Source organism: Pyxicephalus adspersus, chromosome 1 (assembly GCF_032062135.1).
Source record: "Pyxicephalus adspersus chromosome 1, UCB_Pads_2.0, whole genome shotgun sequence".
NCBI lineage: Eukaryota > Metazoa > Chordata > Amphibia > Anura > Pyxicephalidae > Pyxicephalus > Pyxicephalus adspersus.
In genome coordinates, this window is record NC_092858.1 from 87,729,941 (window position 1) to 87,743,048 (window position 13,108).

Below are 13,108 nucleotides of genomic sequence, written 5' to 3' on the forward strand. Positions count from 1 at the left end.
AGAAGTGATTTTTCAGTCCATTTTCATTCAGACTAAAAATTAGGGGGAAAAAAGTTTAGTTAACAGTAAAAAAGTAGAGGTGACATTGTTCTAAAGGGCGCATTTCCCCTGACTTTTTGTTGTCTACAGGATGGGATAAGAAGACCAAATATCCCAATGGGATAACTTCAAGGCCTTTAGCTATTTTCTTTGGCTTTTTATGTACCTTTAATACAAACAATATGATTTGAAGCTCCATATTGCTTTTGCTGTTCTGTTTTTGAAACCATCAAGCTATAAACAACTGAATATGAGTACCTACTGTACAACTTACGAGGTACCATAATTTAAATTTAAAAAAATCAGAAATAATAATTTAAAATAATACATTGTATATAACTTAATAAATTATTACTTGCTTTATGGTACTACATTTCACACTGCTTGTCTCAATAGTAAGTATAGTAAGTAAAATTAATCCTAATAAAACTTTCTACATATAACTTGAAAACAACTATAACAACTTAAAAATCCTATAAATAGGCATATAGATCCATTATAAAGTACAACAGCTTTTTTCATAAAACAGCATACTTTGTCAGGCTGTAACACACCCCCCGAAGAGGTTCATGATCACTTGCTCTGATCCGATTGTTCACCATGCTGTCTAACTCTTCTCGGGCAAACATCAGCTGTGCATCTGTCACACTAAAGCTGGCAGATTCACGGGCACAGTCCTCAATGTTGTGGGCTTCATCAAGAACTACCACCTGGTCTTGCAAAGATATTTCCATCTAGAAGATAATATTATAGCTGAATTTAATAAGAGAAAATCATTTCAAAAGAACATAACTGAAAAAAACTTAAATACAGATAGCCCAATTAATATTTCTTTTTTTTATTAAAGACAAAAGATGTATGCAGATAATTAAAAAATGTCAAGAAAAAACAAAACATGATTTTGCAGTACTTTCATGGAAATCCCTTGCTGTCACTGATAAATGTTGTGTTGGGTTGGCTGTAGTTTTTTCTCATGTCAGACAGGTTTGCCATTCCCATACAAGTGTACAAAAAGGCAAACTTGCTGAAAGCAGCTCAACTGCAGGTCAAAGGTCTGAGGGTTAAATGACCCCACCAGTTAATTTCAATGATCTCATAAAAAATGAAAACTGATGTCAAAGTGATGTTGACAAGACAAGCTTTTGATATTTGAACTAACAGCAGCTTCACGTGTAAGCATTAAAATACTCCTGTGTTACAAGGTACCCAACGCACCTACGTGTTAACGATCTGTGCATTGGAGTACACCATGTTCCCCCAAAATAGTGTTAGTGTGTTATTTTGTGCTGTTGCACAGTTAAGAGCTATTTTAAAATGGAATGAGCTGTTGAAACAAGCACCAGCACAGCAGTCAATAACTAAAATACAAGGTGTAGACATGGGCAGTCAAGGTGTGGACACGAGTAGTAAATAGTTCTCCCATGAACACACTGTCCACTGCCCTTCTCTATATGTTGTGGTGTTTGCTAGTTACTTTAAACCTCTATTTTAATAATGCTGTGCTCCATATTCCAAGCTTCCAAACCACTGCATGCTGCTGTATATTGCATAATGCAGGACACTGTTCCCCTCTGTGCTAAATATAACACGCAATAGGCTTGTTAGGGCTCAGTCAATAGTGGAATTTCAATATAAATTACTTACACTTTCTCGTATCTGTGAGTCCAAAAGATAGTTGTATGGGCAGAACACAATATCAGCTTCGCTCATTAATTCACGAGCTGCATAGTATGCACAGGCACGAAGTCTCTTTCCCAGGCCTACCAGCTCTTCTATGTCCCAAGCTTGAGTTACACCAAGCTTATACTGTAGGAGATTCTGCTCACTCATTTTTGCAGCTCCATAATAGTAACGACAAGAAGATCCCTACGGTAAAAAGAAAATGTCATTAGATTTTTCTGTACCTGGAGCTTTTCATTTTTAGTTCTTTCGGAAAAGGCTAAACTACATTTAAACTACATAAAATCAAGATATGTACCATTGCTATCTCTTTTTCACTGTGAGTTTCCTACAGTGAAAAATCTCTGTTTGGGTATGAAGAGTTTTCATTGCTGAATGGAACAGTGCTGTGCATAAAAGCTTGGTTACAATTTTTTATGATTTACACAATCTATGAATTAAAATTTATATCTGTATAAATCATGTTCCACAAATACATTATATAAGATGTTTCACACATTATAATCAGAAATTCATTCAAATAAAGCTCTTAGCCAAGCAAAGTGACGCCCACCTGCAGTTTTATACCTGCAAACGAAACATCTAGAAAATTAATTACAAAGTAGCTGAGAAACACACAACTAAATGCTATATAATTTTTACTTGTTTTGGAATGATGCCTAAATGTCACTTAAGCACACCAAACATAAATATTTTTAGACACCTAACCCACTTTTTCTTTAAACAAATGCAATACAACCTACAATGTTTAGCTTGCATTGGTCAAATCATTCATCATATTAAATATCTTGGTACAGGAAATCCGTGAACAGGAAGACAGTTCCTCTAAATCATTCACCTACACTAGAATTCAAGCTTCATCTTGTCTTGGCTCCAAAAGCACTGGTTACTATGTGCCGCATATATTCTAGAACAGAGAATCTGTAAGCAGATGCCCCGTCAAGTGACTGTATTTTACAAAAGGACATTCAGCTAAGTTTAAGAGCTTTTCACAGGCCATGCCAGAAATACAGCCCAGAACATCTTTGTGTTGAAATGTCTTAGGGGCTCTATAAAGGTCCTATAAACATTTTAGGACTCCCAAATCAGTGAAGGAAATGCAAGGATGCTTTAACAGTCCAGTGGGAATGGAGCCATGTTTTTGTACAATATATACTGTATTTGCTTGGCTCAGGAAAAATAAGAAGCAGGTCTAGGTATGTTGTTTTAAATGAAGCAGGGATTTTAACTCTTTGCAAATATTTAAAGCTGCAAAAATTCAGCAATACACAATTTACAAAAAAATAACATACATAAAATATAAATCTACAGCTATCTTACAAATTGTATACATACTTATCATATACCATATATCTGCTATTGTTTTTTTTTACTATGGGTCTCAGTCAGACACAGGGGTATTATGTTCAATTTGCATTTTTATGTTCAGTTTTTGATGTGTGTTTTCATATAGTCCATGTATTTGTAATATTTAACCTTCTCATGTTTAGCTTGAGCAGGAAATATGTTCCCGGGGGTCACTTCCTGTCATTGGAGTACCCACTATTGTGGTCACTTCCAGGTTTTGGATTAGCTGAAGGGAAAAACGCGTACAAGTTGTCATCCTCTTAGAAAAGGTGCCTTAGGTAAGTAATTTATAATCACATGTATCATTCTAAACCCTTAAGTTTGGGGAGTGTCTCTGATTGGGCAAGTCTGTTACTGCTAGTATTTAGGATGTATGGTAGATGTAGATGTTTGGTTTTATGAAACCACAGTAAGGGCAGTCCCAACTTTTTTGCCTGATAGACCTGACAGGAAGTCTAATACCACGGTGAGGATGCAGGCTGATGCTGCAATTGATGGGCAGTTGGTTAGCATTATCAGCATGAAGAAATTGCAGGAGATACAGGTAAGAAACTTTGCAACAGATTTAAAAAATTAAAATACAGTTATTTCATACACGAAACATACTAAAATAAAAAATGTGGTTTACATAGACTACCATTTTTGGACTTTTGGGCTAAAATCTACTAGGTAGTCTTGCCAAGTACTTAAAACCCAAACAAGTCTTGGCAAATGGTGCTAAAAAATAACTGATGGGTTCACTAATCTAAATGCTTCATATCTCTAGTTGAGATATCTCTTCCCCCTCAGTTGCTGGCACTACCACCTGCTACTGGAAATACAAGGGATCCAGCCCTTATGTATGTACACACGTCCATCTTTAATGTCCAGTTATGAAGCCAGCAGGTAATTCAACTTGCCAACACATAAATCATGTGATATCTTTTTTTATGTCGACTTTGAGCATGCAATACAATTTCTGAATTTTACATACATAAACTACATTGAACAGAATCTTTAATTACAATTAAAAATGTCATCCCACCCATAGCTCATTCATTGTCGGTCTAATTCCTGATCACAACTTTATTTCAAGTGTTAAATTGATCAGTCAGTTCAGGAACCGTTTTACTGGGTTGCAAAAACCACACTTGAGCATTGGCACCTTAGTAAAAAGGCAGTACTATCTGGCAGCTTACTCTGCATAAGCAAGTATGGCAGTAAAAGAAAAGACCTTCTGGTTTTTCCATTATGGAAAGAAGCAACAATTCCCAAGTGGACAGTAAAACAAATTCCTATCTTGTTGTTCTTGGACTCCAGTTCCTTACTTCTATAAGATATGGAACAACTGAACAATGTCTTTGCTGTGTCTCGACTTGCAGACTGTTATCACGTATTTCACAGATTGCTCCTGTTTATTTTTATTGTATTCCATGTGCACTTGTATTTATCTCGCCAACTCAACTACAAAAAAGGCTTTCACTTCAACATTTAAGGATTTTTCCAGGGCTGATATCTTAATTTCACATGTAATGACATAATGGCAGCTCACCTATTAACAAATAAATGTAAAGGGATGCAATGCATGTCAATATCATAGAGATGACCCTGCACAAAACAGCATAATAATATCTGCATGTATAACCTTAAAGTGGTAAAATTTACCCTTCAAATTAAACATTGCAGTTAATTCTTCCAATAAAATCCCCACGGCCATTTGCAGAACAGGCTAGAAAAAGTCATCAAAAAACAATGTAATTATCTTTCTAAGACTTGTGTTACTGGGAAAACTAAGCATGCTTTTATGGTGCCTTTAGCTTCCATTGGAGATATTTCTAAAATTCCACTGACTTCCCTTAAAATGGGATTCTAATCTCCTAAACTACATCCAGATATTTTTGCATTGATTTAGACTTACATAAAAACATTTTTTTGCAAGCAAATGCCTATGTACATGGGCCCTTGGGAAAAAGAGGTTCAAAAGATGTTTGTTCCAAAGTAAAGTTTAAAACGTATCTGATCTAGACTCTAGATGATTGTGGACTACAACTAACTATGAAGTACTTCTGTAGAGTCAAAAAGGGGGGGGGGGGTATAGGCACACTTCAATGGGATCTAAAAGTACTCCCCACTGTTTTAAATATTTTTAATTTATTACAAAACCAGGTATTCAGGTTACATCTTACACAATCAATAAGAAGACAAAAAGGTGCAGGCACATAAAGAATCTGCAAAACAGTAAATACACAAAACACTAATAGAGTTTGTTCTTTTTTTGTCCACTTTGAAAGTAATACCACACAGTCACCTTTGCATGCAGTGACATATTCTGCTGTATCCTAACACAAAACCATTCTTGATAATCTTTTAAACTGTTTTTCTAATGTGTATTCTACTGTTCACTTTCACTGTTATCCAATGATCTGCTTCCTCCCTGCTAGCCATCTGCACTTCCATTCATCACAGGGCTGATAGAAAAGTAGAAAGCTCATCACTCATCTGTGTAACACAACCTTAGGGAACAGTTGTTGACTCTGTTATCACACGTTATCAAGCTTTGCTACCTTTTATCAGTGCATCACCTCACTTGATTACCATAGAAGCTCTGAAGTCAGACACCTCAGCTGACAATTTAATTACCCATCATTAAGCATACATGTTATCCTAAAATCTTGAGATCATGATAGATAAAACAATGCTCTGCATTTGTAAAATGCTAATGAAGATCTTCCAAAGGTTCTAGGAGCATCAGGAGAACAACAGTATTTTTTTATTTATCTCCTTTACAGTCATGTTAAAAATAAAGTAAACCCTCTTTCATTTCTAAGGTTTTACATATCTGAACATTGTCTGCTCCTTAGAAGGTTCTAAAATTATTAGACTAACTTCAGGTGTAAAACAACATTCAACAAATTTCAATGTATTAGTTATTTACCAAAAATTTGTGTGTGAAACACTAAGCACACAATAGTTTGTAGAACCACCTTAGTAGCAATAACTTGAAGTAATTGCTGAATGACTTTTAGCCTGCTCTTTTTTACAACATTGCTTCAGTTCATTGGGATTTGTGGGCATTTGTTCATTTGTGTGGGTCGGGGTTAATTTTCAGTACCCAAATAGGTAAGCCTAAGCCACTCGGGGTGGCATTGTAAATCACTTACCTGGTCCCTATGAGCCCGCGGCGTCCTCCGGCGATGCCCGTCAGGCATCTGTGTCCCCTGGCATCTGTGTCCCGGCGTGATGAATGGGACGTGTAAACATGCAGGAGCGGTGCATTGGCGTGATGAATGGGACGTGTAAACATGCAGGAGCGGTGCAGTGGGTGGATTGTCCGGGCGGGAAATTTAAAAACAGAGTACCGCCTTGACAGTCAATTACTGACCTAATCAGACCACCAGGGAGGTTAAGGTCCTGCTACAACATTTTGATGGGGTTAGTGTCTGGACTTTGACTGGGAAACACCTTTTTTTCCTTTTAAGCCATTCTGTTGTACATTTGCTGTTATGTTTGGGATCTTTATGACCCAGTTTAAGCCAGGCTTTAGCTGTTGCACAAGTGGCCTCACATGGACTCTAGAATCCTTTATATACTGAAAAGTTCATGTCAACTCAAAAACCACAAAGTCCTGTATGAGTTCTTTGTATTGATATGATTTGTTTGTTTTTGCCTATGTGCCAGGTGATTTTTTTTTTTTTGTCCCAATATGCAAAACCTCGGAATTTAAAGAGGGTGCACTTTCTTTTTTCCATTACTTTTTATCTTGCTAACACATCATCTGCAGAGTATTTCAGCAAAACTGTTTTTAGTTAACTTATCTACCTCAATATTACACAGCAATTCTAATTTTGGGGAAAGAAAATTATCCAATGAACAATACTTAGAAAAAAAATATAGTCTCCCAAAAAATAGGGTTTCACAAATATAGTCATGTATGCATTTTTAAGGAAAACCCAAACGTGGGTTCAGTGCTGCAAAGGTTTTCCCAGTTTTCGGCATGAATATTATTTTCCTTTTTCTCCTATAGAAAATCAAACACTGATATTTAAAGAAACATATTCCAAATATTTTTAGAACTGAAGACAAGTTGAGTTTGACCAATCATAGACATATAGATGACTTCCAAAACAATGGGCAGAGGCATGTGTCTGTTATCTATGTGGGTAATATTGTTTCCATTGGGACTATATTAATAGACTGCAGGTATAAGTTCAAATAAAATGTTCCTTTCCAAAAAATTGGTCCATTCAAGGGTTAATCCCTTAAACAAATCAATACTCAAGCTTATTAATGGGAAATTAGGATGTCAAATTATTTTCCTAAATATTTATGAACAATGCATTTAGCTCTCCCTTAACCTGAAACTGTTAATATAAATGTATGATACATCTTACACTTGGCTAGGTAACAAAAGCAGCCTTGGAAGCCATCCATGCTTCCCACACAATCTAAAGAACCATAAAGGTTTTCAACTAAATTAAAGCTACAAGATCAAATATTTGTGTCACCAAGTTAACACAATAATCTGAAAAGAACAGCCCAGTTCTTACCATTGATGTCTACCTAAAGCAGCTTCTAGGTGCATAGTAATGGTGTGGCAACAAAGTTGCTTTGCTTCTGATTAGAGCAGAGTTGCCATCCTGATGTAGGCTATGCTTGATTGCACTATAGTGAAATGAAAAATGTTGAGGCTATCAGAAATAGCTTGTCAGCATTTAGTCCCGATTTACAGCTCTGTTGCCAAAACCCTAAAATGTGATCTGCAGTGTCTAAGACACAAATACATGAAGATGTGGCTAAGTGGCTCAGTAAGGAAAGTTACAAAAGTTATTTACTTTAAAAGACTTGTGCATCCCATAGTAACTAAATGTGGTACTTGTTTAACCTGTCATATAGAAGTCTTTAACTGTACTTTGTAAGCATCTGGCTGTTTTTGAGTGGTAACTGAGTAATTGGGTCACAATACAGAAGCTGCCACCTGCCTACGGCTTTTTCCCACCCAGCTTTAAAAAAAAAGTACTTGGGAAAATACTGAGTTGGTGTTTATTCTTAAAACAAAAATACATAGTTTATCCATAAAACAATATTTTTTTACATGTACTTGAATTCAAAAACCTCTACCTTAAAATTCAAATAAATAACAGAGGTGTAATTGTCATTTCACCCTTTTACAATGGAATGGAAAACATTTGACAATTACAGAATATTGAAAATAAATAAGTTGAAGCAATAACAGGGAATGTAAGAATGGAAACACATTATTTTGGCCAGATTGAGTCAAACTAATAAAATGGTTGAGTGACTAAATTACATTTTTACAGGTTGCCAAGCACAAATACAGGGCAATATTCCAAAAATAAAAGTTGTGGCCAAACCAAATGCTGTGTGCCTAATATAAACTAAAGGAGACACTAGGTATTGCTGCAATGTTCCACTTGCTGAGCACATGAGTAAGAGCACTGAAGACAGTCAGTTGCACTAGCTTGATGTGTTTTTTTTTATTTTGAACCAAGCTCGGACTAATAAAAGTAGGTAATGGGTGAAAAAATACCTCAAGACTCAGTTAATCAAAGTACAGTGTATGTCTTTCAAAGCCCTAAATTTAATAGAAAGAGAAAAGAAAACATACAATTTATTGACCTCCACTACAAGAAAAGGAATACTTATTTTGAGATATTGATTTAAAGTTATGTTTTGCACCAGTATTTTAATGCAGATATTTTACAACACTGCAACTGTACCATTGACTCTACAGAACTCTACTAAATAAAAGCTAAATGTCACTACATACATCGGTGTACACCATTTTTGTCATTTTAGGCAGAAAATAATCTTTATCACAGTATCACTGAAGGACACAGTGATTTTGTAAAGTTTTCAATGTAAGTCCCTGGTGGAGAATGTTTCATGTGAAAATGTGAACAATGGCAGTGATTGATTCTCTACCCGATAATGTGAGATGAATGTTAGATTTACTACTTTATAGCTAAAGCTAGTACTATGCAATATGCTTTTTTTTTTTTTTAAAACATGCAGCTTCCAATCATGTCTTGTTGCCAGCTATCAATAATTGCTCTTTAAGTTCAGAAATGTTCAAATTCATACACAAATGTTCATTCATATAAACTTTTTTTATTTTAAACTACTAATTTTATCAGCCTTTAGGTAATAGAGAAAAGCAGACATATGGGTGGCGAGTGCTATTCCCTCCATACAGTATAAAGTAAACTGAGACACTTTAGGATTAAAGGTAATTTATTTGTGGAACACAGGAATACCTGTGAAAAGGCCAGAAAAAAGAAATCTAATGCAGCCACCACATATAAGGACTGTTAAATTTCAAAAAAAAAAAAACATTTTGTTTTTTGGTTCAAATTTACTGTAAAGGTGTTGCTTGCATTTCTTCTACCTTTCCATCCCATCCTATAGTACATACAAGTACATAATTAGGGTATCCATGCTGCAAAACAATGTGGCTAAAAACAGGGAGTACACCATATATAAGCAACCACATTCATTACATTATCATTTGTACCCTACCTTACATGATTTGTCTTCTTTCAATGCATCTTAATGATAAATTATTGCACAACAGTGAAATGAGATTTTAAAGCATGCTGAAAATGTCTTCAGTGTTGTTAGCAGTAATTACGAACAATCCTTGATTAAGTTGCAATGCTTCCAGTAGTGTACAAAGATGAGTCAACCAGTTATAAATAGCTCATTCATATGCATACAAACAGATTTTGTAACGTACAATATAACTGTCTACTTACATCCTGTTTTTCAAGAAGTTCTTTACATTTCTCATTCCTGTTGGTCTGAATGTCAGGGTTTACACAAGTATGATCTCTACTAGAAAGAATAGTCATCCGCACGCCAGAATAGGCTGTTTTCCGCAGTTCTCTGGTTATCTGGGCAATTTGTTTGTGAGTCCTTGTACCAAAAAATATTTTTGGCACTTTCTGCTTTTGTTCACCGTCTTTCTTTTTGCCATTTATTTCAGATTTGTCCTGGGCTTTATTACTTCCACAGAAACAGTGACTGCATGGTTCAAAGTGCTGTAAAAGAAAGAAGGTTGAAAGAGATAATCAAACCAAAACCATTGCATAGCCTGAATATTATTGTTTTACATTACAAATCTAAAACAATATTTAAAGTACATTCACCTGTATGTTTTTTGTTAATCAAAACGGATTTCTAACATTGGATGTATATTGAACCCAAATAATTCCATATATTAAAATGCTTTCTGAGATGAAAATGTCAGAACTTCTCTGTGAATGGGTTTTTAACAAATCTAAAATTATATTTTAGAGTGGACACAAAATGTATTATTCAGCATCTTTTTTATAGTGTGGACAATTATAATTGCAAAATAGCATTGACAATATTTTTATTCCAAAAAGTTTGTCATGTTTCCTTGATGTAATATAAAACTTACTGATGTCAGAATGTAGTGTGGCCCCCTTAGAATGAACATAGAAGTAAACTTAGATCTGAAACTTTAAATGAAATATTTCACTAGATTCCATGAAATACTGGGGTTTGATGGTTTAAAACAGGCAATCCTTCTAAACAAAAAAAGATGTGTTTTATAACAAAACATTAACTATGTTTCCACCTTGAATCCCCTATGTTAGGTTTTTCTACCCAGCAAAACGTCTGATGACAGTTAGGAATTGCAGAAAAGGGTCATTGACTAATACAATCTAACAATGTTTTGTTACATCAAATTGACCGTTTTATTTTTATTTTTTAAATCAAAGGGGTAGATAGGGTATTGATTGCTCTTTTTCTGTAGTTATCATCAAATACAAATGCCTATATTGGGAATGTAAAAAAAAACATACTATGGTCTGCAAATCTCTGTTGTCTTTTAACCCAACAGATGAGTTATACCTCCAATCTCAGGCTGCTTATCTTCCCAAGGCCATCTTCAGGTCTTACCAATAACACACACAATAGTGTAGAAGATCTCCTATCTGGTGCATTAATAATTTTGTTACCTCAAATACCAGAATTCTTGTTTACAAAACAATCAATCTTGTCAAGGTCTAAAGACAGAACTTTGGTTAGAAGAAGCAAGTAGGGGAGATTTGTCAAGTTCTGTTTAAAAAAAAACTATGATGGCTTTTCTGTCATTTTTATTAAAAGCCATTCATAGAAAAATTATTCCATGCATAAAAGTGTGGGAAGAAATCAACCACTGCTTACCAAGTATATAAAAGGCTATAAGGTTGTTTCTAAGCAACTTGATGTTTCTGTGCCAACTGTTGCAAACTGTGCCAACTGTTGTAAATATTATCAAGAAGGTCCAAGAGACTGCAGTCTACCTCCCTGGATAGAGAAAAATTGATTACAGAATGGGCAGAAGGATTATGGGAATGGTAGACAAAAAGGTCAGGACAACTTCCAAAAAGATACAACCTGAACCCCAAGGTCTAGGTTTAGAAGCGCTAACTGTGAACCTAATGGAAGAAAACCAAGGACTACAGTGTTGAAAGAAAGACACAAAAAGCAAAAAGGAATTTGCTAAAATGCATATTGACAAGATTCTACGAACATCTTTTGGACAGATGAGACCAGATTTGGCAATTCACATGTCTATGTCCACAGACAAAAATTAAAACTTTAAAAAGGAATATCACAGAAGAGGGTCGGTTTTGGGGGCAGCTTTGCTACATCTGAATAAGTCTATGCAGGGAACAATGAAATCTTAAGACTATCATCTGCAGCAAAGTGTACTGCCCATTGTCAGAAAGTCCTGCCTTAGTCACAGGTCATAGATTCCTCAAAACACACAGGTACAATACCTCAATAATGGCTAAGAACAAAACATTGGACCTTCTGTAAGACTTGATTTAAACCTTTTTGGACATTTATGGAAAGAACTAAACATACAGTCTGGAGAATGCACCTATTTAACCTGACACAGATAAAATAGTTTCTTTGTGGATTCCTTTATTGGGAATTGTGTTCTGGTGGCATTCAAATTTAGGGGATGTATGCAGGTCTAGCGTTTGCTGCAAAATGGGCAACCTTAATGCAAAATACATTAATGCACAACATTAAACACAGATATCAGTTTTTACGACAAAAAAAAACACAATGATTTATTCCTGTCGAGTGTCAGGCTACTACAAAAGACAATACTTGAAGCTTAGGTCAATAATAATAATAATATGCTCACCCAGGTATAGGCGAATTTATACAAAATAGTTATGCTACCATTTTAGTGATCCCTGATACATATGCTTTGCTTTAAGTAGTTGAAATGTTCTAAGTGGATATAGAGCTGATAATGTAAAGCACAACAATTCTTAGGGATTTTTGTTTTTATTTATCAACAGTAAGATTATCCTCTATAAATAAATGCTAAGCCTTGGCATGTGTTACACCACAATACCGGGGATCAAGCTGTCTCCTAGCCTTTACTATTTGGAAAACCAAGTTCAGATTACCCTCAGTCCCACTCAACCTTGTCCACCATTAAATATTACAATAAGCAATAGAATGGAGGTGAATGTGACCCTTCTGGAGCTGTCAGTCACAGGGATAAAAGGTTCACTGATGTGCCAAAGAAACAGCCCGTCAAACCAGATAAAGTTTCCTTCTTGTTGGAATTGTTACATTCCCTTCTCAAGTTGCCAAGAAAGGTAGGCTTCATTACGGTGTGCTGCCACATTAAATAGCCAGCTCCAAATATCCTGCCTTCTATATTGAATAATTACTTATTCACTCAAAAGGATAAAAAGGACACGTTATGAATGGAGTTCTTGTACATGGTGAAGGAGGAAACAGCTGACCTGGTGGTGTCCCTTACATTCACTGCAATATCCGACTTGAACGGGAAAGTAGAGAGCAAATTATATAATGATTATTTTACTCTGAAGACTTGTTCTCCTATTGAGTGGTTTCAATTGTTTTTAATGACCTGGGTTTTCCTTTTTCAAGTTTTATACTGGAAAAAAATGAGAATTTATTTCTAGTATTTTATCTATTTCATGTAAATGGTAAGGCACTACTGACAAGAATACAGAGAAAAACTGGGGGGAAAAAGGCT

The 13,108-nt window shown here is 35.3% G+C and overlaps 1 protein-coding gene across 3 annotated transcripts in view; it reads right to left on the minus strand.

Moving 5' to 3' along the window:
* BRIP1 (BRCA1 interacting DNA helicase 1) overlaps nt 1-13,108 on the minus strand; it is a 128,954-nt gene that overhangs the window by 81,870 nt on the left and 33,976 nt on the right. For all 3 annotated transcript variants that reach the window (XM_072417211.1, XM_072417202.1, XM_072417219.1), the window contains exons 7-9: nt 9,819-10,103; nt 1,684-1,905; nt 574-773 (exon numbers count right to left, since the gene is read on the minus strand). In XM_072417211.1, the coding sequence (XP_072273312.1) occupies nt 574-773; nt 1,684-1,905; nt 9,819-10,103 (707 nt within the window). The remainder of the gene's footprint in view (nt 1-573; nt 774-1,683; nt 1,906-9,818; nt 10,104-13,108) is intronic.